At 50.4% G+C, this 23,414-nt stretch overlaps 1 protein-coding gene across 1 annotated transcript in view; it reads left to right on the top strand.

The window, feature by feature from the left end:
• LOC105991563 (CUB and sushi domain-containing protein 1-like) overlaps positions 1-23,414 on the top strand; it is an 871,556-nt gene that overhangs the window by 620,575 nt on the left and 227,567 nt on the right. Inside the window, exons 14-19 of the mRNA XM_013024215.1 lie at positions 10,105-10,287; positions 11,277-11,603; positions 12,503-12,697; positions 16,181-16,319; positions 18,855-19,042; positions 22,928-23,116. Coding sequence (XP_012879669.1) covers positions 10,105-10,287; positions 11,277-11,603; positions 12,503-12,697; positions 16,181-16,319; positions 18,855-19,042; positions 22,928-23,116 — 1,221 coding nt within the window. The remainder of the gene's footprint in view (positions 1-10,104; positions 10,288-11,276; positions 11,604-12,502; positions 12,698-16,180; positions 16,320-18,854; positions 19,043-22,927; positions 23,117-23,414) is intronic.

The raw sequence follows: 23,414 nt of genomic DNA on the forward strand, positions 1-23,414 counted from the left end.
GTTTGTGGGATCTCTCTGCTGACCCATGTGTGGGATCTCTCTGCTGATCCCATTTGTGGGATCTCTCTGCTGACCCGTGTGTGGGATCTCTCTGCTGAGCCTGTTTGTGGGATCTCTCTGCTGATCCTGTTTGTGGGATCTCTCTGCTGACCCCCATTTGTGGGATCTCTGTTGACCCCGTTTGTGGGATCTCTCTGCTGACCCCGTTTGTGGGATCTCTCTGCTGACCCCGTTTGTGGGATCTCTCTGCTGATCCCATGTGTGGGATCTCTCTGCTGATCCTGTTTGTGGGATCTCTCTGCTGACCCGTGTGTGGGATCTCTCTGCTGACCCCGTGTGTGGGATCTCTGCTGATCCTGTTTGTGGGATCTCTCTGCTGACCCCATTTGTGGGATCTCTGCTGATCCTGTTTGTGGGATCTCTCTGCTGACCCTGTGTGTGGTATCTCTCTGCTGACCCCGTGTGTGGGATCTCTGCTGATCCCGTTTGTGGGATCTCTCTGTTGACCCCGTTTGTGGGATCTCTCTGCTGATCCTGTTTGTGGGATCTCTGTTGACCCCGTGTGTGGGATCTCTCTGCTGACCCTCTTTGTGGGATCTCTCTGCTGACCCCGTTTGTGGGATCTCTCTGCTGACCCCGTTTATGGGATCTCTCTGCTGACCCCGTTTGTGGGATCTCTCTGCTGACCCTGTTTGTGGGATCTCTCTGCTGACCCCTGTGTGTGGGATCTCTCTGCTGACCCCCGTTTGTGGGATCTCTGTTGACCCCATGTGTGGGATCTCTCTGCTGATGCTGTTTGTGGGATCTCTCTGCGGACCCTGTTTGTGGGATCTCTCTGCTGATGCTGTTTGTCGGATCTCTCTGCTGATCCTGTTTGTGGGATCTCTGTTGACCCCGTGTGTGGGATCTCTCTGCTGACCCTCTTTGTGGGATCTCTCTGCTGACCCCGTTTGTGGGATCTCTCTGCTAACCCTGTTTGTGGGGGCTCTCTGCTGACCCGTGTGTGGGATCTCTCTGCTGACCCCCGTTTGTGGGATCTCTGTTGACCCCGTGTGTGGGATCTCTCTGCTGATGCTGTTTGTGGGATCTCTCTGCGGACCCCCGTTTGCTGACGAGGGTGCTGCTCCCGTGGGCAGGGCTGACACAGCACCCCACACACGTCTCCTTCACTGCCCTGAAATCAGACTTGTGCCTTTTTGTGACCTTGGGGAGTTATTTCAGGAGCTTAATATTTTTTAACATTTCCTTCCCATTCCATGAAATCTTAAAGATATAATTTTCCAACTCCCTCACAGAAAATAAGCCCAGAACAAACCAAATGGAGCTTCGTGGTCTCCAGCAGCAGTAGAAAGACTGCCACCACAGTTGGGCTGCACGTGGATTTTACAGCCTTTGTTCTCTACGTACAGACCCAAATGAAGACTATAAATAGGGCAGCACTGGGCTCTTTAATTAAATATAAAATCAGATTATTAGGAACCTGTACAAGAAAAAATAGGTTTCATAGACTGCAAAATCTGTGAGAGCCTGCTCATTACCAGTATTTTATCACCATGTGTAAAAAATGGAATCTGTCCGTAGTGTTTTGAAGAAACTTCTCAAAAGTTCGTTCCATGTGCATGTGGAAGGCGCTTGTAGTAGAACTGTACTAAAACTTGTGCCACCTCGCTCCGTGGGCCGTGCATGCAAGTCATTGAGACAGAGTTTCAGAATTTGGTTCACCAGCTAATTGGAATAATAGATACACATAAAAAAAGAAAAAGAAAACCTTCTTATCTCTTAAAAATCCTTTAAACTCTAGGTTGGTTTTAGATTCATGAGAAAGAAGGTGTTGGCTGAAGCTCACCCTTTGTTCCCACTGCTGTGGTTCTTTTAGCCAGGGTTCTGAGAGGCTCCTCCAGGAAGCACGCTGTGTTTAGTCAGCATGTCTCCTCGACTTCTCTGGGCTTTCACTGTGTCTCGGACGCTTCTGTGCTTGTGATGCTCTTGGTCAGGGAGACTGGGGTGCTGAGCCGCAGCAGCTGCCCACACCGCTGCCCGCGCTTTCCTGGCCAGCGCTCTGAGAGGCCCAGTCCCTTTGCCTTCTATGCTACAACCTAAGCTTCTGACTTCCGACAGCACTGCTAGTGACCTGCTCAGTGCCAACTGACCTGGACTTTGGAAATTGACAGTCCCCCGGCCTCTACCACACAGGAGAGGGGAGGAGGCACAGCCGTCCGCTTCCCGGGGACACAGGTGCTGGGTCTGGGTCTGGGAAGGAAGGGCAAGGAAGACCGCATGCCCTTCGTGGTGCTCATCGTGGTGCTGGCCACCCCTGGAAAAGCATCTCAAGCCAAGCCCACTTATGTGAATGAAAACCACAGCATTCTATGCGTGCAGCTGACTTGTTCCCAGCACCGTGGTTACCCGTGGTTACCCGTGATTCCAGCACATTGCACCCCGGGTGGCCAGCTGCTCTTTGGAGCCAGGTTACTGATCATGAGGAGGAGGTGCGGGTACCGAGGCTCTGCTGTCCTCGGGCCACACTGAGACCTGGGGCCCATGCCACAGCACACAGGGCGGAGGGCAGGCCAGGCCTAGAGGACCACGCGGTGGAGAACCCCTCCCAGACACAGCCCTGTGTTCTAAAGGTGAAGTCAATCATTTACTGACCTCTAAGCCAAAGCCTCAGAAAGGGTGACTCTGAGGACAGGTGCATGAGAAGCCATCTCTTCAGCCACTCCTCCCGGAGCCAGGAAGCAGAAGCTCCACGCCGACCTGCGGCGCCCTCCACCATGCTGATGAGAGGGGTTCGGGGTGAGGAGTGCAGGGTGCTTTCCACCCTGCGTTTGAATATGATGCGTCCAGGAGTCGAGGGCCAGGGAGCCAGCGGCCAGCCCTCGGCGCCGTGCGTGCCGGAGCGCATGGACCGTGTGCCAGGCCAGCCGCGGTGTCGCAGGCCAGGCTGGCTGTGGCTTCTACCCCTCAAGTGTTCAGTTTCTGGAAGTCCTGCGGGCAGCGGAAGAGCTGCTGCAGGGCAGTTTCCGTGGTCTCTTCTTGTGATTGTTTGAGGACAGGTGGAGATCGCGGAAATGTCTTGGTGAACTCTTCGCGGTGACTCTCAGCGTAGACCCAGTGCGTGTCACGGGGGCGACTCTTAAGTGTGTAAGGTTGGCACAAACACACAGGTGCGACATGGACACCCATAGGAACAGAACAGGGCGGGCTCTCCAGGCGAGGATTGGTGGTGTGCACCTGCCATTCCACGGACTTCGGGAAGAGGACGAAACAGAGACCCGTGGGCAAAAACAGAGACCTGTCTCCAAACAGCCAGGGGAAGCAGGGCCAGTGCAGGGTTCAGGTGGCAGACTGCCTGACTGGCAGGCACCTTGGTAAAGCAGGCACACAACAAACACATTCTTATGTGGAATTACGTCTTAGAACTCAGTGTAGATTCTGGCTAATTCATTTCTACCTCCAAAGCTGTTTTCTCTCTGTGTCTGAGAAAAGGACTCTTACTTTAAAAGAGCTAACCAGGGTCAAAAGCCAGCAATGGTAGCAACTGACCATTTTTTAATCTCGGAAATCAAATATTACATTCAATTCAAATGGAAACTTTTAAGTCTGACATATCTGTATGGACACTTGGGAATATATTTCTAAATAGCTGCATTTTATTAGTGAACAAAATAATATTTTTCCTCCTATTGCCCATGTATTTTTTTGACTTGTCTATATCTCAATCTGGGACAAGAGCTTCATTAAATATCCAAGTATGTTTAAAACCCGAATACCAACACAATTTAATGTTCACAAGCAGCATATCAGTGTTGTTTTAAACACAGGATTATTTGTCTTTCTTGGATAAAGAGCGCTGGTCGTCCAGGTGTTGATAAATGAGTTCTGCAGTGGTCACACGTGGGCAGGAGGGGACGCAGGGGTTATGACTTGGTCCTGCCAGTGCAGAGCCCAGCTGGTGGCTGAACTGGCCTTGAGGAGGGAGGGGATGGGAAATGGGCAACGGCTACTTGGCTTCAGTCAGGCCCAGTGAGTTCAGGGCGCAGCAGTAGATCCCAGTGACCACAGCAGTGACCGTCCACCACAGCCTGAGCACCGAGAGAGGGCAGATGCTAAAAGCCCCCCACAAATGCAGTGCTCTCCCAGCACCCCCAGCTGGCACTCCGCAAAGCACGCATGTTGAGAGTACCGCACTCTGTGTGACAAATGCAGATCCTTAGTTGAACCTTAATACAAAGTGTGCTGACAATGACTATCATTGGCCTAACACAATAGCACGATTTTGAAGAGCGCGGCCATGCTAGGATCGTCTGAAAAGGTGCTCTAGACTCAAGAGTCCAAAAGACAGATCCACCCAGAGGTAGAGCAGACAAGAAAAAGCACCGCAGCGCCAGGTGCAAAGCCCCAGAGCAGGCAGGGAGGGGGAGGGGCGCCCGCCGTGGTGCCCAGCCTGCCGGCCAGCCCAGACCACGTGCCAGCAGAGCAGACAGCTACAGCTGAGCACAGCGCGGGTGAGAGGGAGGAGCAAGGCCGGGTGGGGAGGGAGCAAGAAGTGAGAGCCAGCAGTCTGCTGTGTCGGGGCTGTGGGGAGCCACAGGCTGCAGGCTGGGAGCCACGCCAGTTAGGAAGAAGGTGATGTTTCGGGCACGTTGGGCTCACCCTGACGCGCGGTGTGCAGGAACATGGTGTTGGCCACAGCACGGGGGGAGGCGGAGGGGACTCCAGGCGATACGGGGTGGTGGCAGGCACAGGCAGCAATCACAGGGCTCCTGGTCACAGGGGAGCTTGGGACATTTGGGGATCGATTGAAACGACACGTGAAATGCTAGCGGCGGGTTCTGGAAGGAGCCGGGCTTAGATGGCTGGGCGTGGAGTTGGTCTGTTTATGTTTTGGGGATGACCCTCCAGTAATCATGTCACCAAATAGATTCATCTTGGGAAGGCTGAGATCAACAAACTATATACTTGTAATAATTAGGTTCCAGGCCTTCTATTTCAGAAACATAAAACCAGATCAAGGCACGTGGTACGCATGTGTGAAAAATGTCATGAAACCCATTATTATGTGTAATTTATATACACTGACAAACAGGGAAAAGAAACACGGAAAAGGTCACCAGTAATTACCCGATCCCATCCCGTCGTGTTTATCAGAAGATCAGCTAGATCCGGTAGGGCTTGAGGGCTGCTTGGAGGGAGGCCAGGTGAGGTAGGTCCAGTCCGTCTCTAAACTAAAACTTGCGAGGCCTGGAGATCTTTCTCCTGTCTTTAGGAGCACGGGGTAATGTGGAATGGGGAGGCAGGAAATGTTCATATGGCTTCAGGGAACGTTGCCAGAAACAGATTGACTTTCTAGAAGGCCTACCCCAAGGGTTTTGCTGCGCTGGGATCTTGATCATGTATCAGAATTACAGGCCCCCCAGCCCGTGGTGGGATCGTGTCCAGACAGCTCCACTGCACATGAGGGTGATCTCAGCACTGGGGAGGATCAAGCTCAGTCAGCCTGTTTTATACCGTGCAAGTCGCAGCTCAGAAAAAAGGAGTTTTAAACCCCCAGCAGACTGCTAGAAAGTCAAAGAATCGGGGCGTGTTCCTCGACTCCGGCTAGGGTGAGTTGAGCCAGCAGGGATCAGAGCCGAACACACACGCACTGACGTTGACCTATACCCTTAAATGGAGAGGCACCCTTGTCAGGCACAGCTGTGCACGCCAATCAAGCCAGCTACTTGGGAGGCTGAGAGCTGGAGGGTTGGTGCAAGACCTGTCCTGGAAAAATCACATGAGAATCTATCTGAAAAACAGTGAAGGAGAAGGAGAAGCAAGCAGAGGAGGAGGAGGAAGAGGAAGAGAAAGGTAAGAAGAAAAAGGAAGAAGGGAAGGAGGAGGAGGAAGGCTTGCACCAGTGCTCAGATAATTAGCCTAGCACCCAAATGTCAGCCTGATTCTAGAGCAAAGTTGAAAGAACATAGCCCAGAAAAACATTTGAATTACGAATCGCTCACTGCCTGTTTCAATTCCAGAATAATGATAAAGTAAGCTCAGAAGATACGATACACACAGGATATTTTTATTCAGTGTATCTTGTAGCTATTATTTAGTCGATTACTTGGTAGACAAAGTGGTCACGTGGACCGTCACAGTAATCAGAAGCACATAGCCTGATTTTGTCTCACAAGGTTGCTTCCTGTCTCTGAGGATGGGAGGCTGTGAGCTGTCGCCCGCAGCAGAGCTACGTGGCAGAGACGTCCGTCTCTGCGGGGCTGGTCATGACCCATGAGCTATCGACAGTGAACACTGCTTGGTGATGAAGTAAACATCTTGAAAAAGAGGAGGAGGATTCATCAACCTCCTCCCACAGCTCCCACAACTAAGCTTTGCTTTCTGGCCCTGTCATGTGTCCATCCTCCTCCTGGCGATGACCTGGCTCCTCGCAGTACTTTAGGTCCAAGAAAGCACAAATCCCTCGCAAGGCAGAAACGTAACTGCCTTCGGGCCAGCGTGACTTCTATGGCCCACTGAATACAAGATGAAGATGAAACGACCAAGCGCTCCACGGCTCCTCCTCTGTTTATTGTATCTACTTGTATCAAGATTGTTCTACTCTCTTTTGTACACTGTCAGAGGTAGCATTTCCAGTATTCGGAGAGGAATGTACCCATTCAATTCGACTAATTTTCCTGAAAATTAAGCACAGGTGGCAAAATAGTAAGCACAGCACTGGCTGAGATACTGAGATGGCTCCATGGTTGAGAGACCACTGACAAGGGTCTTTTTAGTAGGAATGACATTGGCTGTTATCTTTAGCACCTGCTGGCATTTTGTGGCAGATGTGGCAAACTGGCTACAAAAACACCAGAAGGGACAGCGGTTGTCACCCACACTGCTGTCCACCAGCTTCCAGGACGTTCCGGTGCGGAGGGCACGGTGGGCACTGTAGCGGAAGAGGTGTGGACAGCCAGGAGAGGGGCTGAGTTTCCTGTGGGCGTTTCCTTCCTTTGCCTCACATCTTCAGTGACAAGCAGCCAGGCCCGGCTGTTGGGGTGCAGGGAAGCCAGGTGGGGGGGGGCGGCAGTCATGGCTGCCCTCCTGCCAGGTTTCTTATGACTGGGGACAATAAAATATGCTGGTGTTTAGGCCAGTGTTTATAGATTTATATGTTGTTTGACCAGCTGCCAAGTGCTACTCTGATACCCATAGGAAATCAAATTCAGGGTTTTTAGTGACACATTTACTGTGACCCATGAAAAAAGGAATTGTTTAGCTTATGAGATTACTTAGCTGTTTTTGCACTGATATAATTTATTGGCGTATATTTATTGCATACTTGGAGAATTCTAATCATTCCTAGGAGATTATTTTTGATTGGGAATGTATAATAAATTCACTTTGGTGTCTCTCTTCATGCATAAATCTTTGACTTTCTCTAAATTAGGGACTGTAATTGGCAAATTACTCAGGATCCCCCTTTGATACCAAATGCGTTTGCCTGTTTATCGAGCCTTTATGAGGAGAGGTTACTGCGCAGTCGGGAATGGTTCCTGGTGGTTATTCTTGCTTTCTGAGGAATGGCTCTCGTTCTCTGACCGTAGTGTTTGCGTGGCTGAGGGTGGGAACTCCGTGGAGAGGGGTCACTGTGCTTTCAGGTCATCAGAGTTGCATGGAGTCGGCCACACCAGGGCTGCGCCTGGGTGGCCGCTGCCCCTCCCCCACCCCCAGTCCCTGTACCAGGATGGCGTAGACAGCCACCACTGACTGCACACTGTGACCGCCCTCACGGGTGGAGAGGTTGGGTGGGTCCCTGGACTCAGACAGACCACGGAGACACGGCAGGAGCGGGACTTGCCTCTCTTAGAGATGCGCGGTTGATCTCTCCCGGGAACGCTGGCAGCTCTCCCTGTTCCTCTCCCTTGGAGCACAGAGTCAGGTGAACGATGGTGCCTGCAGCATGCCCAGGTGTGCGGGCTCCTGTTCACAGAATTCTCCCTTTTGTGTTCTGTGTTTGGTTGTGTCATTCTGAACTTGGGGGTGCGGCGTGCTGGGTGATCATAAAGGAGGAGAGCGGCACCCACCCCTCAATGGACAGAGCCTCGTGGTGGGGGCAGCCTGAGGCTGCCCGGCTCGGCTTCCGCCGAGAGCCGTGGCTGCTGACCACCTCGAGGACAAGCCTTGGGAGTAAGGATCTGCCCTGCGCGCTTAGTCTTGTTCTGCTTGCAGCTAGAACAGATGGAGCTTCAAAACATTTGTCACAGACTAGAAACTGAGGCCTGGGCTGGAGCCTCCTTAAGGTAAAAGTTCAGTCTACAGATTGAAGAGAGGCTGAGACGTGTCCTCCGAGTGGAGAGCCGTGTCCGCGCTGCAGTGAGCACTGTTCTAAGTACCGCGGTCTGGAGAGAATGCGCCTGCACCATCGTTCTGAGAGGTTCACCCCAGATTGGGACTAAAAGACATGGTCTCAACGAAAATCTGTCTGCGCTGCACCAGACTCGCTCTAAAACGTTTATGAAATAGCTGTCTGTAACTCTCCCGCGAGAGGAAAAGTCACCTGGACTCGGAGTTTGCGGACCTGGAGAGGGGGGCAGTGGATGTTGGACAGAGGCCGGGGACAGGGATCCTGAGGCGGGATGTGTGCAGGGGCCTGGCTCCCGGCGGCAACAGTGGGAATCCCCAGCTGGAGAGACAGAGATGAGGACCGCAGCCCCCAGACGCACGGAAAGTGCAAACCACTTTCTTGGGAAGAGGCTCTTGGCATCACGAAAACAAGTGCCACTCACTCGGGCATCCGCTGCCAGGAGTGGATCACAACAGACAGAGCCGCAGTGCGGGACAGCAAGATCAACAGTGTGACGGGGGGTCCGTCCTGGCCAGGCTCGCAGGGAGGTGCAGCGCCTGTGGTGGGGTGGGCGGGAGGGTGCGGTGTCAGGATGGTGTTCCCTTTTGTAAATCAGAAATGGTCCAATGAGCCTCACGTTCATACGTTGAGCTGAATGCCTCAAACGGCATCTCCCAGGCTTGCCCGGTCAGCCACGTGCGTCTCCTGCGCTCTGTCCAGACCCTCAGACGCTCCTCCTCCAGCCCGTCCCCAGGCCGGGTCTCCCACTCCTGCAGGGATGCGGTGAGCCCACGCAGCGACAGGTTTCCTCACGGACGTCCCCCAGCTGCCAATCCAGTACTTTGATTTATATATGCCCCAAGATTGATGTCGGGCTTTAAAAACTTCCTCAGCTCCATTAACAGAAAAAACACTGCATCAAATTGTTCTTTTAGCCTATCAACATTTATGGGCATAGTATAAAGTACCAACTAAAATTTATCAGACATGAAGGCTAAGCATAAATGTCATGCTGATAAAAATCCTAACAACTAGAATGTCGTTCAAAAGTAAATATCTCACAGGTCGAAAGTGGACGGCCCTTTGGAAATGGTGAAGGTGAGGATTCAGATACACCAGACCCCGAGGGCCCCGGAGGCCCCGGCTCAGCTGCCCAGAGCCGTCCAGCGAGCTCCAGGCTCAGAGCTGCCCAGGGCCACCCAGCGAGCTCCAGGCTCAGAGCTGCCCAGGGCCACCCAGCGAGCTCCAGGGCCACCCAGCGAGCTCCAGGCCTGGAGGTGTTTCTAGCCACCGTTCCCCGAGCCTTGGTTTCTTTTCTCATGAAAACACAACATTCATTTTGCTTCAAAAGTGCATTCTCACATTTCAGCTAAGGAGAATGTCCAGATGGAGTACGTTGATGGAGATATTCTGAGGGGAGTGATCTTCATCTGTATTGTTCATAACAAAAAATCATGTGCTTGGAACCCGTGTTTCCATCCTGTAACAGCGCTTTGGTCAGAGAGGCATCGATTAACTACAACATTTGTCTCGTCAGCGCCTCCTCTAGTGGCCCGTAATCTTAAAAGACAGCACATTAAACAATTACCTTTCTCCCAATGTCGCAACACGATTCTGTTCTGGTTTTGGAATTAAACATGGGATGACTTGTGCATCTGAAATTGTTTTCAAAAACGACGCTTTGACCAGCGAAAAGACACCACTCACCAAGTTGCTTCCCTGTGGGCTTAGCGAGTTCTGTGCACTGTTGCATGGTTCATGTCTTCTCTCATTTTCAGAAATTGAGAAGGGGGGCTGTGGGGACCCCGGCATTCCGGCCTACGGGAAGCGGACTGGCAGCAGCTTCCTGCACGGGAACACACTGTCCTTCGAGTGCCAGGCGGCCTTCGAGCTGGTCGGGGAGAGGGTCATCACCTGCCAGCAGAACAACCAGTGGTCGGGCAACAAGCCGAGCTGCGTGTGTGAGTACCCGCTTGTGTGTGTGTGTGTGTGTGTGTGTGTGTGTGTGTGTCCCTGGCCTGCCATGTGGAGGAGCAGTCTAAAAGAAGGCTTTCATTTGTGGATAACTGCAGCAGCATCAGGGAACCAAGGTAAGATCATAGAGAGTTCAAGCTAAGCCCCAGGTGAGAGGTCACCGCTCTAGAAGAGAAAGACATGTTTTTGAGAAATTCCTAATACATTCTACAACAGCTTTTTATCATTTATAATTGGAACACAATCCGACTTTCTTAGGTCACTAATTATGAATACCTTCAAAATTGCACACTAATGGAAAGTGTTCACGGGAGACACACTGCCCCTGGTGGATTTTCCTGTGCCCAGCCCGGCTCTCGAGGGAGTGCTGCTGCGCTGGGGTGGAGAGCTGCCCCCAGACATTACCACACCTCCTTAGCCAATGGGTAGCATCCCTTTTTAAATCAAGCCAGCACCTCACCCTGTGTGGCCCTAGCTGAGCTGCATGACATGATGAAACAGAGAGGAGAAAGGCCATTGGCCGGGCGCCAGTGGCTCACGCCTGTCATCCTAGCTACTCAGGAGGCTGAGGTCTGAGGATCGCGGTTCAAAGCCAGCCTGGGCAGGAAAGTCCGTGAGACTCTTATCTCCAATAAACCACCAGAAAACCGGAAGTGGCGCTGTGGCTTAAGTGGTAGAGCGCTTGCCTTGAACTGAAGAGCTGGGACCGCGCCCAAGCCCAGAGTTCAAGCCCCACGACCTACCTAAAAAAAAAAGAAGAGAGACAGAGAGAGGGAGGGAGAGGGAGACAGAGAGGCAGAGACAGAGAGACAGAGAGAGAGGAGAAACACCCACATTCATTCTGGAATTGGCAGTTTCAGTGGGGCGGGACCAGCCCCAGGGCTACGGGGCAGTTGGACTCCCTGAGCCCTGAGGAGGCTCCTGGGCAGGGTCGGGTCCCTGTGGAGCAGCTCAGGATGTGTCCTTGTCTCCGCAGTCTCGTGTTTCTTCAACTTCACGGCCTCCTCTGGGATTATCCTGTCCCCGAACTACCCGGAGGAGTACGGAAACAACATGAACTGCGTCTGGTTGATTATCTCGGAGCCCGGGAGCAGAATCCACCTCATCTTCAATGATTTCGACGTGGAGCCTCAGTTTGACTTCCTGGCCGTCAAAGATGACGGGCTCTCTGATATCACCGTCCTTGGCACATTTTCGGGCAACGAAGTGCCTGCCCAGCTGGCCAGCAGCGGGCACGTGGTGCGCTTGGAGTTTCAGTCCGACCACTCCACCACCGGCCGAGGGTTCAACATCACCTACACCAGTAAGTGTTCCTGCGCCAGAGCCGCCAGAGCCACAGGTCCTCCATGCAGACAGGAAGTCCTTCACGTGGACAGGAAGTGGCAGTTTAAGGCTGAAAGTTCTGAAGTTAGGGAGTCACTAGTGAAGTAACAGGAGAAGCAAAATCATTACAGAAACCTGAACCCCAGACACAAATCACTTTTTACCTGAGAGATTTGGCCAGCTCTACCGTAGGGGGGTGGGATCTTTTGTATATCTTTTCTCTCTCTGGTTATCCATCTATTTACACATCTAGCCAACCAACCCTCCATCCATCCACACATCCATCCATCCATACATACATACATCTGTCCATCCATCCATGCATCTGCAAAGCAGATGTCACAATGCATTTGTAGCAGAAATAAAACAAAGTGCTGTTCATATGAATAATACAAGGTATCCTTTATTGACCACTTCCCCTGATACTATAGTTAGAATTTTCCAGTGATTACATTTCAGTCCATCAGCATCACTGTAGCTCTCAGGTGTAGGCTTACCATTACTTATTTTGTGAATTAAAATAAGTGGACTTAAAACTTCAGCACACTCTGCCAGTGTCAGGTGACAAAGCTCAGGACGGCCAGCCCCGTCGGTGCGCCCGCCACGGCTGCTTTCTGTGCTCCAGGAGGTGGCATCCTTTCTCTCTGCTCACTGTCCAGGAGGAGGATCTGTGTCCATGGAAACCTATTTTTCTGTCTCTCCTCCCTCTTTCTCTCTCTCCTCTTTTACTCTCATAAATACTGGTATTCTGCTTATTCAACATACTTATCAAAAATGTAAACCAAATTTGGGGAGGATTGCTTTATAACTGTAGCTTATTTATTTTTAAATGGATATTGTTGGCATTTGATTGTATGTTCTACTTTTCTTTTCCTCCAGCGTTTGGTCAGAACGAGTGCCATGATCCCGGCATTCCTGTGAATGGGCAGCGATTCGGAGACCGGTTTCTGCTGGGGAGCTCCGTGTCCTTCCACTGCGAGGATGGCTTTGTGAAGACCCAGGGATCGGAGTCCATCACCTGCGTCCTGCAGGACGGGAATGTGGTGTGGAGCTCCACGGTGCCGCGCTGTGAGGGTGAGCCTGCGCCCGCCCTTCTCCCGGGTGATCCAGCGCCGCCAAACCTGAGCCTCTAAAGCCACCATAACTGACAGCCAGAAAGATAGCCTAAGCAAAGCAAATTCATTCTCACCGCCTCAAGCAGGACGTCCAGGCTCATGCGAAGCCAGGGTTGGCTCCTCCCAGGAGCCCCAAGGGAGAATGAATGTGCTCTGGCCGTGGACTAGCATCCCTGGCTTCTGGAAACATCACCCTCCACTTGTGTCTGACTCCATGTCCAAATTCCCTTCTGATAGGGCTGGTGCGCACTGCATGAGGAGTCACCATTCCATTGCAAACACACCTCAATGGGGTGATTACTTCTGCAGGCCCCAATCTTTAAACCAGCCGGGAGCTGCTGCTGGGGGCCTAAGGCTGTGGTGGGAAATGTGGGGTGATTGGACAGACCCCAACACAGCAGCAATGCAATTTTTGACCATTTTGTGTTTATAGCTACCTAAAAGATGTGAGGAAAACATGTTTAGAGAAAAAGCTGCTGCCTACAACTATTGCTTATTTTCTAAATGTTTCAGAATCTATACTCCTGTCTTCCCTAACTTTCCATTCCAGACACCTAAGAAAATCTTTTCAACCTTATTTCCAGGAAATACCAAAGAAATACAAATTGAGCCTTCAACAATATGGTTGATAAACATTTAAATATGTTAATGGGCATCTTTTCATTCTTGGTCATGCTAGTGAGCATATAAAAATCACAGCATCATAGTGAGAATTTATATTGAGATTTTAAATTTTCCTTGTTTTTGAGCCTTAAGTTACACTCTTGAGGTTAATGTAGTGAAATATTAGAACAAACTTGAAAATATATTTGTTCACAAATGCTTTTTACAGTATTTATAAGGGCAGAGTTGGATACAACTGAAATTAAACAGCCAAGGAATGGTTGAGCAAATATATTTTATTCCAGGCCAGCAAGGTTATAACATCAAATAGACACAGAAATTGTTTGAAAAAATAAATATAATACGATATATAGAAAATATGTAAACTTATAAAAATGAAGTATTTACAGGGTATTTTAATGCATAATAATAACAAAACAAGAAAAAAGAACATTGCACACAAAAATATTGTTCATGGTAATAATTTTTCTTTTTCTCAGTTGTCCAAGGGAGCATCTATATGTTTATTTACTTGGTAGCACTGGTGGAACTTGGGGTTGGGCAAGTGCTTGGCAGGCCTTCAACCCTGAGACGATTTTTTAAAATACATCCTCAGAAAAGGAACGCGTGCAGTGGGAACTTCTGTCCGACCGGCAATGCACTGACCTGACACCAGCAAGCCCAGGGCCTCCCCGAGGTCTAAGCAGAGACTAATGTACACACTGACCTTCGAGGTCGTTAGCACAGTCGGGGGATGAAGGCTGCCACACACCTCGTCTGCCCATCCTGACCTCCAGAGTCACTCACCGATGTTTAAGGCCCAGCCGGGCCTTGTCTTTGGTGAAGGAGCCATACAATGTGTGGATGGGAGAGTATAGTGCAAGAAAAATACAACTACATATTTAAATATTAGAATATATAAATTAAAAATAAAATTTATAAAAATACAACTAATATTCATATATTATAAATATATCATTTTGTATTTTGAATTTTACACATGTTAGTAGATGGATAACTCTGATTTTTTTCTTTTTAAATTTACTTATTGTTGTTATAAAGTTGACATACAGACCTTCGATTTTTTGTAAGGAGTTAAATGTTCACTCGGGATAGCTAGACAAGGGTCTGCAGTCAATTGTGTTTTTAATGACTACTTGAACCAAACGTTTCACTACCGACCTTGTGACACGAGTGATTTTATGAGAAGATGGTTAAAATGAGCATGCCCCGCCTCTGCTCTTGTCCAGCCACGGTTCCAGCTGCCTCGGTGCCTTTTCTCGGCATCTGCCTGTCTGCAGATGCGTGGTGGGCTTTGTTGAGCAGGGAAGTAGGAAGGCCCACTAGGGTAAAGGGCTAACAAGCAGGAACGTGAGGTCAGATAAAAGGAAAACGATCACATAGAATTAGCAGAGAGCTCTCCTATCACCAGGAAGAGTCTTCACATCCAGCTGGGTGGTTAGCCAGGAAAACCTGCAGACATGTTCCTTATGAAGAACACTGAAAATGTTCCTGCCCGGAACCGAGGAGGTAAGCCTCAGAGAGGCAGGAAACTTGCAGGTAATATGGCAGACGAGACGCCCTCACCAAGGACTTGCTGAGTTGAAATAGAAATCCAACCTCCAGAGCAAGCAGATCAAGTAGGGAAACAAATCAAAAGATGGGAAAGAAGTCATTCCAACAACAAAGCTGATTGAAGGATGAGTGTTTAGTATTTTCTCCAAAGTCATTTGTAGATCAGGTGTGTAGTTGGCTACCTTAATAAGTTAAAATAAATCTAGATCGTAGCACTAACTAATGTACAGTGTTTAATAAGAATAGAGCTACAAACATGTATCTAAAATCAAAGGGCCCATTCTAGTTAGTTGTATGCTGAAGAGAAATTCCAATGTTATGTCTTATACTATCTGGGACCACAAGATGGAAAAGTCTTAATATTATGAAAAACGTAAAGCAACAAATGCAAGGCCAAGAGGAAAATGCATATCTCACATGAGGACTTGAAATAAATGAACGTAAAGTACACCACCAGGAAACTAGCAAAAAGAACAAAGAAACAAGCAAAACCCAGACAATGAAACCAGCAAAAGTCTCACCTTAGAAACAGGAATGCAAGGCCAGTGTGAGGCCATACTGCTCAGACAAAACCTCCTTAAAGGAATCTAAGAGGAACATTATAGGGTTTTAGATCCATCAGAGAGAAATGGCTATTATTATAAGAATAATATGAATTTTGCCTAAAAAGTGAAAAACTCACGTCGATGTAATTTTTTGAAGATCTGTATATGATTTATTCCCACAGAAGTTTTCTGGATGCCAAGGGTGTTGTGGCTGTGGAGTGTGGAGCCTCTGTAGCTGTCTGTTTCTCTTCTACCCCTAACCTGCTGAGTGCCCTGACCCACTCTGAAATAGACGTTAAGATAAGGACATCACAGCTCATGAATGTGTGGTCAAAGCTGGTCAAATCTCCATTGGTCAGGATGGTCAGTCTGGGCTGAACTAGATTTGACAGAAGTTGCTCTGCTTTCTATGACTCAGCCACCATTTAACAGTCACCTGAGTTAAATGAATAAAACACAGCATACAGACTCACATCACTTGAACTTCAGATTCGATCAACAGATGTTGGTTGAACTCCAAACGCATGTAAACTATGGATGACAGCTGCGTAAGATCCTACATTGGGGCATACAGAGGTCACTAGAGGTCATCTAGCACACAGTAGAGGACAGGAGGACCCTGACCTGCGTTGACAATGCAAACTGAGCTGAGCCATTCTGTGGGGGTCTGTGTCTCCCTCTGTTCAGCGTTATCTGACAGGAGTTTGTGTTCTTCTCAGCTCCGTGTGGAGGACACCTGACAGCGTCCAGTGGAGTCATTCTGCCCCCTGGGTGGCCTGGGTATTACAAAGATTCCTTAAGTTGTGAGTGGATCATCGAAGCAAAACCAGGCCATTCCATCAAGATAACATTCGATAGGTAAGATGGGCTCCCCTCCTTTGCTGCTGCCTGCCCCTCGCTGCCTCCGCAGAGGGGACAGCGCTGCTTCGTTCCCACGGGCGCATCCGCCCGCGACCCGGTGGACCCATGTCGCAGGTCGGGTCTCTATGACCTGCCCACCAGCTGTGCTACAGTGGGACCGGGTTTCAGGTTGGCTTTGCTGTTTGGTCTTTTCCTGTCCATCCTCTGCCGATGTGAGAATGCCGTTTGAGCTGTGTGTGATAAAATGCTCAGCTGTTTGTGTCAACGTTTACATGGATTGGATGATTGAAAACCAGGAACTTTGTGGTTGGTTTGTTGTTGTTGTTTGAAACAGACTGTCCATGTGCTATATAACCTAAGGACGGACACCAAGGGTCCCCTGCTGCCTGAATTCTAGTGGCGCTGCGCTTCGCTGGCAGGGCCCTTCTTCTAGACCAGACTCCACAGTAGGAGCACTGTGGAGCCGGTTCCTTGGATTTCCCACTCCCAAATCACTGCTAACATCAGCCTAGGAAAGTTTTTAGTGAGGTTTGAGCCACCTTTAATGATCATTTGTATCTGAAGTTAGCACAAGAGTCTCTTGGGTGATAATAATTTCCAGTGTGATAATCCTTCCAGACAAAGACAAAGATTTGGTTCATACATCTTAGGGAGTGGATCCCGTTTAAATATTTACTATATTAGCTTTTGTTTGCGTTTTAATATTTTTCTTTTTATTATCTTTACATGGTTGTACAAATGAGTTGCCATTTAATGAAGCAGTTTATTAGATTTAGTTTTCCATTTTTTTATCTTTATGGTTTTCAGGATCAGAATGAGTCCTGAACAGAACACCAGTTCCCAGCCCTGTGGCGTTCAGATCCCTCAGTAGAAGTGACACCCTCTCCCTGCCCTTTTCATGGTCTGTTAGCACTTCTGTCTCCCTTGATTGCTTGAAGATGCTTTTAAAATTTCCTTCATCTGGTCCTTTCAATATTATTTCAATGTGATATTTTGTTACATACCACCTCAAGAACCTTGCCTAGCTGATATTTTTAGATGAGTGTTTTTTTTACAGTAAATATTGTACTTTCTCTGAAGATAAATTTCCTGGTGTGATATTTATTATTTCTATTATTTCACACCTGGTCCAGGGCTGCCACTCTCAAAAAGGGTGTTCTGTATGTACAGATTTAAATTCCATGCAGAAGGTATTGTGGCATGAGAGGTGTTCGGTTGGGCAAATGTGGAAAGCATCTAGAGTTTTCTGTTCCTTGGTGGTCTTAGAAAGGACATAGCTGTTGAGATGGACACGTGACCTGTCCTGGTGTCACACAGAAACGGAATATGGGTACTTCAGTGTGGTATCTCAAGTGTGATTGCTTCCACTCAGCCTACGCGCTGGAATTTGGACTCTGACATGTGGGGTCCCACAGGTCTTTGCAGCAACAGTTAAGATTGAAAGGCCACGCTGGCTCTGCCGCCAGCCCGGGCGCGGCTCTGCTCTGCTCAGTCCCGTGGTGTGCCATTTGGCTTCATGCTGGGGAAGGAAAGGGGTGAGGGAGCAGCCTTGCATGTGAAATTGACGGTCGATGGACAGCAGGGCGGCCTTCGGGCCGGGCCGTGCCGCCAAGCGCACGCCTGTGTCCCGGGGTCCTGCTCTCATCCGCTCACTCTGTGCCCAGCCAGGGCCCTGCCCGGACCTTGCTCTGTACCCAGCCAGGGTCCTGCCCGGACCTCAGAGCAGCCTTTGGCTCACCATTACCAAATGAGTGTGAGGCCGATGGTGCCCTGGCTGCTCCCGGAGGGCAGAGTCAGACTGGGAACCAGGGTTAGCTCTCGGACGATGAGACAGTCCATCTAGAAAGCGATCTACCCGCCTGGATGGAGCCATCATCGCATCCTCGGGACCCCAGGGGCAGCAACTTGATAGAAATACAATTACAGGCCAGATTTTGTAGAAGCACAAGAAAAGAAAAGCACTTCCTGGAGGCTCTTCTAACTTTTCTGAATCATTAAGGCTTGCTTGCTTTCTTAACTAGCAACTCACTCGTGTTAGTTACGTGGTGCCAATAGAGTGAATGTGAGCAAAAATGCATCTTTGAAATATGTTGGGAATTCATCCTTGTCTTGAGAGATCATTTCCCTTCACGGTGTCCATTTCAAGGGTCAGTGGCCATGGTAGAAGCGCAGGCCCATGCACAGTTTGTGAAAATGCACAAACACTGATTTTTCACGAATTGGAGATGATCTCTCTGTCCTGTCTGGTTATGAGTCTCTACTCTGGTTTTCACCATGTGTTTGTGTCCAAGCCGAGTGACATCGTGTTCCTATCTGGAAAGATACAAAAATGGAGAAGTTTAGAATGTGTTTTTACTTCCAGGGAAACATAAAATATGTACCCAGATTTTATGATCTGTCCGTCTGTCTGTCCCTGAGTCTTCGTTTGTACATATGCACCGTGCATTGGGGTTGTAGGATGACAGCAGTGGGTGAAGTCTGAGGTCTCACCCTGCCGGGAATGCCTCTCCTGCCCACTTCCTCTTTGTGCAGATTCCAGACGGAAGTCAATTACGACACGCTGGAGGTGCGGGATGGGGCGGCCAGCTCCTCTCCGCTGATCGGAGAGTACCACGGCACGCAGGCACCACAGTTCCTCATCAGCACCGGCAACTTCATGTTCCTGCTCTTCACCACTGACAGCAGCCGTTCCAACGTGGGCTTCCTCATCCACTATGAGAGTGAGTGACCCCCCGCGCCCAGCCGCGCGCTTGTCTTCCTGTGTGTGGGCAGCTGGGCCTCCATGAGCCGTCAATTAGTGAGTGATCACCTGGTATTTATACAAAGCACCAGGGACTCTGGCATGCTGCTTGAGAAAGAGGTGTGAACAGGAGTCACTTAGAAGCCAAACAAATTGCATTGTTGTCTGTGGAAATTCTTCATTTTCAGGGCACGAAGGAGGGAGGCTTACCTGGTGTGGAAAGGAACTACATCTTGATTTTGCAAGGTTTTGGGGGTTGCTCTTTTAACCGTTTTAATGTCACCTCTGCGAATATCTAGTACAGTGATACACATAGCTTCCCAATGGAAGGAATGGGTCCTCCCTACATTCTGGATTTCACATCTTGTCTTTCTTTTTCAAAGTTTCCTAGGGAATAGCAGAATGGATAAAACTGAAAGAGAACTTAAGCATTATTCTAGTTACAATAAACCCATCAACCCAGGCGTTTTCCTGTGTCTGGAGGGTTCCTGTTATCATTTTAGAGCATAGTGTCTTCTTAACTCTGGTGAAGAATGGAGAGAGGTGGCGGTGTGCTGAGCGCAGGCCGCTCTGCCGTCCACCCGCTGTGTGATTTAGACAAGCGTTGTGGGGAGTGTATGCTTGGTGGCCCATGCCCGTGTACAGTACACGTGTGCACAGCTGTTTTCTGGGGTTCGCAGAGCTGTTGTTATGGCAGGACAGAGGAGGCAGCGTCCCTGACGTCGCTGACAGACGTCATGGAGGCACTGATGCTCGAGTATGCTGAAGGAAGGTGGGAGGAGGCCGGGGCTCTGGAGTCTCACTAAGTCCCCACTGGGCCTGACTTGCCTAACCCTTTCATCATGGCCGCGTTGGCCGGGGCCTGCCGGCTTCCATCTGGAAGCCTCCAGGGGCTGTGAAAATGGAGATGCCTGTAAACCACTCGATAAACATCACTGTACCCTAGATTAGACTTTTATAAAGACTGGCAGCTTCCCCAAGAGCCTCTGGTGTGTGCTCCACGTGGGGCACTCTCAACGTGAACTGCCGCTTTGTTCGCGAGCAGCATGTGCGTTCGTGGTCGCCTGGTTCACAAAGGCTTTGGGCTTCAGCTAAGAAAAAAAAACTGAACGAGAACTTAAGCATTATTCTAGTTACAATAAACCCATCAACCCGCGCTTTCCTGTGTTGTCAGGAAAGGAAATTCTCTAAGCTTTCTCAGCAGGCCTTGCTGGGCGTGTCTTCTGAGTTAAGGGGGGGCGGGGTGCCACGTTCTCCCCCCCTCCCGCACTGACATGGAGGCTCTTCTGGTCCCACCCAGGCTGGTGATCCAGTTTGAAATTTCACCCATCATCTGTTAGGGCGTGTCTGGTGCCTGTCCCACATCAGCAGAATGCGTGGTTAAACTGACTGCTGTATTTCTAGCATTTCCATGCTTCAGGCCTGTAATTCCTACTACTGGGGAGAAGAAAACAGGAGGACCATGTTCTCAGGCCGAGGCCAGACGACTTCACTGAAAACCTTACCTGGAAAGGGGGAGCGGCACAGGTGGCAGAGTGCGTGCCTAGCAAGCTTGATCCCTGATTTCAGCCCCCAGTACTGCAAGATACAGTTTAAAAGTTCGGTTTATCTAACCATTTTTCTCTTTTTTTCCTATTGCCAATTTTGTATGGGAAAAAAGCTCTGATTGTAATTGATCCATTTCATGTTAGACACAATTCCTTAATGGATTATTTCCACATTATATACAGTGATTCCACAAGAAACCATCTGAAGAAATGCAACGATTTACTTGATTTTTCTCAGAATCATGGCCAGTTTCTCTGTCTCCCTTTCTTCTTTGGAGAGAATTCTTGTTCTGGTCTTGGTACTGATTGCCAGTCATCTGGCATTCCATGCCAGGGTGTGAAGGTGAGGGAGTGAGATCTGCTTGGAAGTGGGCTTGGGGCTTCAGGCTGCACTGCACCCCCGCTGCCCGGCTGCCGAGCCTTGGGCGGGACCTGAGCTCCACATCCGGTCATCGTGTGCACCGCTGTGTTGTGTTTATCGTAATGAGCACTGGTAGTTTTCCAGGATTTAAAATAAGGGTTCAAGAAAATATTTCCTGGCAGAAATCAATGGTGCACGTTTCTTTCCACTCCTTTCTCTCTTCATTGTTCCACCACATTTGCCTTTGGGGAGTGGAGGTCAGACAGAGCCTGCCCCGAGCAGGCTGCCAACCCTGGGCCTGGGCTTGAGCCCAGCCCCCGCCTGTGGAGCCTCTCTAGTCTTGCTGCCGCTTTTTGTTGACAGTTGGGCACACAGGCCCATGTGAGGGAGTCTTGTGCTCCTTCTCCTCTGCCCTGCCTGCAGGTTGGACTGAAATCACCCCGCCCAGGAGCCTGTGTGAGTAGCCCAGTGTGGCCAGCCCTCAGCCTGCACCGGGCACTGAAGTGCGGGGTGGGCGCTGCATCTCCTCTCTCCACCATGGCTCAGGGGCCGCCCTGCGTTCCGCCCTCCTGGCTGTGTTCTATTCTACTAATTAGGAAAGAGCATCAGTCACCACTTATTTTAACTCTCTCCCTGGAGTTTGTATTTCATGTTGTGACTGAAGGAGGGAAGGCGTATGCACAAGTCCTATCATTCAAAAGCCTCTGACAAAATACTGCCAGTGATCAGAAATAGCATCTCAAGGGATCACTATGGGGGAATTAAAAGTCTGAAGAGCAGATGTACGTTGCAGTTTTGATTAAGATTTTGGAAATCATGGAGAAAGTTATGAATCTTACTGAGCGTCAAATTATAATCACAGCAACTCTTTGCTTCTGTGTATTCATATTTCAACAATGTGCTCATTATTTGTTCCTTCTTTATCTTTGCAAAGATAAGCTATTTTAGAAAAAGAAATGTTCAGCTGTAAAGAATTCCTCGCTAGGTGCCAGTGGCTTCTGCCTGTTGTCCTAGCTATTCAGGAGGCTGAGATCTAAGGGTTGTGGTTCAAACCCAGACCGGGCAGGAAAGCCCCATGAGACTCTTACCTCTACTTAACCACTCAAAAACCAGAAGTGGAGCTGTGGTTCAAGTGGTAGAGCACTACCTTGAGCCAAGGAGGTCAGGAACAGCGTCCAGGCCCTGAGTTCAAGCCCCAAAATGACCAAAAATAAATTTAAAAAAAAAGAGAATTCCTGAAACTGATGTGACCGAATTATTGAACTTGGTGCACCTCATCTTCCTTCCGCATCTCTCAGCACAGCACAGTCACAGCGGGTCAAGGACAGGGTTTTAATTGTGTGGCTCTACAGAATGCAGCTTTGGAATATCAGGCCTAGTGTGAGGCCGAACCCCATCGTCTGTGTGTGTGGCTGGGCGCACGTGTGGTGTGAGGTTGGACCCTGTGCGCGTGGCTGGGAACGTGTGTGGTGTGAGGCTGGACCCTGTGCACGTGGCTGGGTGTGTGTGAGGTGTGAGGCTGGACCCCATCGCCTGTGCGCGTGGCTAGGTGTGTGTGAGGTGTGAAGCTGGACCCCATCGCCTGTGCTCGTGGCTAGGTGTGTGTGAGGTGTGAAGCTGGACCCCATCGCCTGTGCACGTGGCTGTGTGCATGGCTGGGCACGTGTGTACAAACGTGAAAATCGTCACACGAAGGCCAGAGTCTAACAGAACACTCACATGAGCAGCAGGTGTGGGGAAGGATCGAGAGAACGGGCACCTTTGGATTCCGCAGAGCAGTGCGCTGGGTCCCAGCGGTAAGAAGCCGAGGTCAGAGGCCGGGGTCACCCCGGCGTGCTCGCTGGGCGTCGGGTCACAGCCCGCGCTGTGACAGCCCCTGGCTCGGGGACGGCCGCTTGCGGACGCAGACCTGGTCTTGGTGTTGCACGCGTGGGTTACCGGGTCCCTCTGCCCGCAGGCGTGACCCTGGAGTCCGACTCCTGCCTGGACCCCGGCATCCCCGTGAACGGCCGTCGGCAGGGCAGCGACTTCGGCATCGGCGCCACGGTGACCTTCAGCTGTGAGCCGGGGTACACGCTGAGCGACGACGAGCCCCTGCTGTGCGAGCAGAGCCACCAGTGGAGCCACGCCCTGCCCAGCTGCGACGGTGAGTGGACGAGCCGGGGCGGGGGGCGGGACCACGGGGGTGGAGGGGCGGGGCACGCACCCAGTGCAGCCACGCCCTGCCCAGCTGCGACAGTGAGTGGACGAGCCGGGGCGGGGGGCGGGACCACAGGGGTGGAGGGGCGGGGCACGCACCCAGTGCAGCCACGCCCTGCCCAGCTGCAACGGTGAGTGGACGAGCCGGGGCTAGGGGCGGGACCACGGGGGTGGAGGGGCGGGGCACGCACCCAGTGCAGCCACGCCCTGCCCAGCTGCGACGGTGAGTGGACGAGCCAGGGCGG

Source organism: Dipodomys ordii, unplaced genomic scaffold, assembly GCF_000151885.1.
Source record: "Dipodomys ordii isolate 6190 unplaced genomic scaffold, Dord_2.0 Scaffold74, whole genome shotgun sequence".
Lineage (NCBI taxonomy): Eukaryota > Metazoa > Chordata > Mammalia > Rodentia > Heteromyidae > Dipodomys > Dipodomys ordii.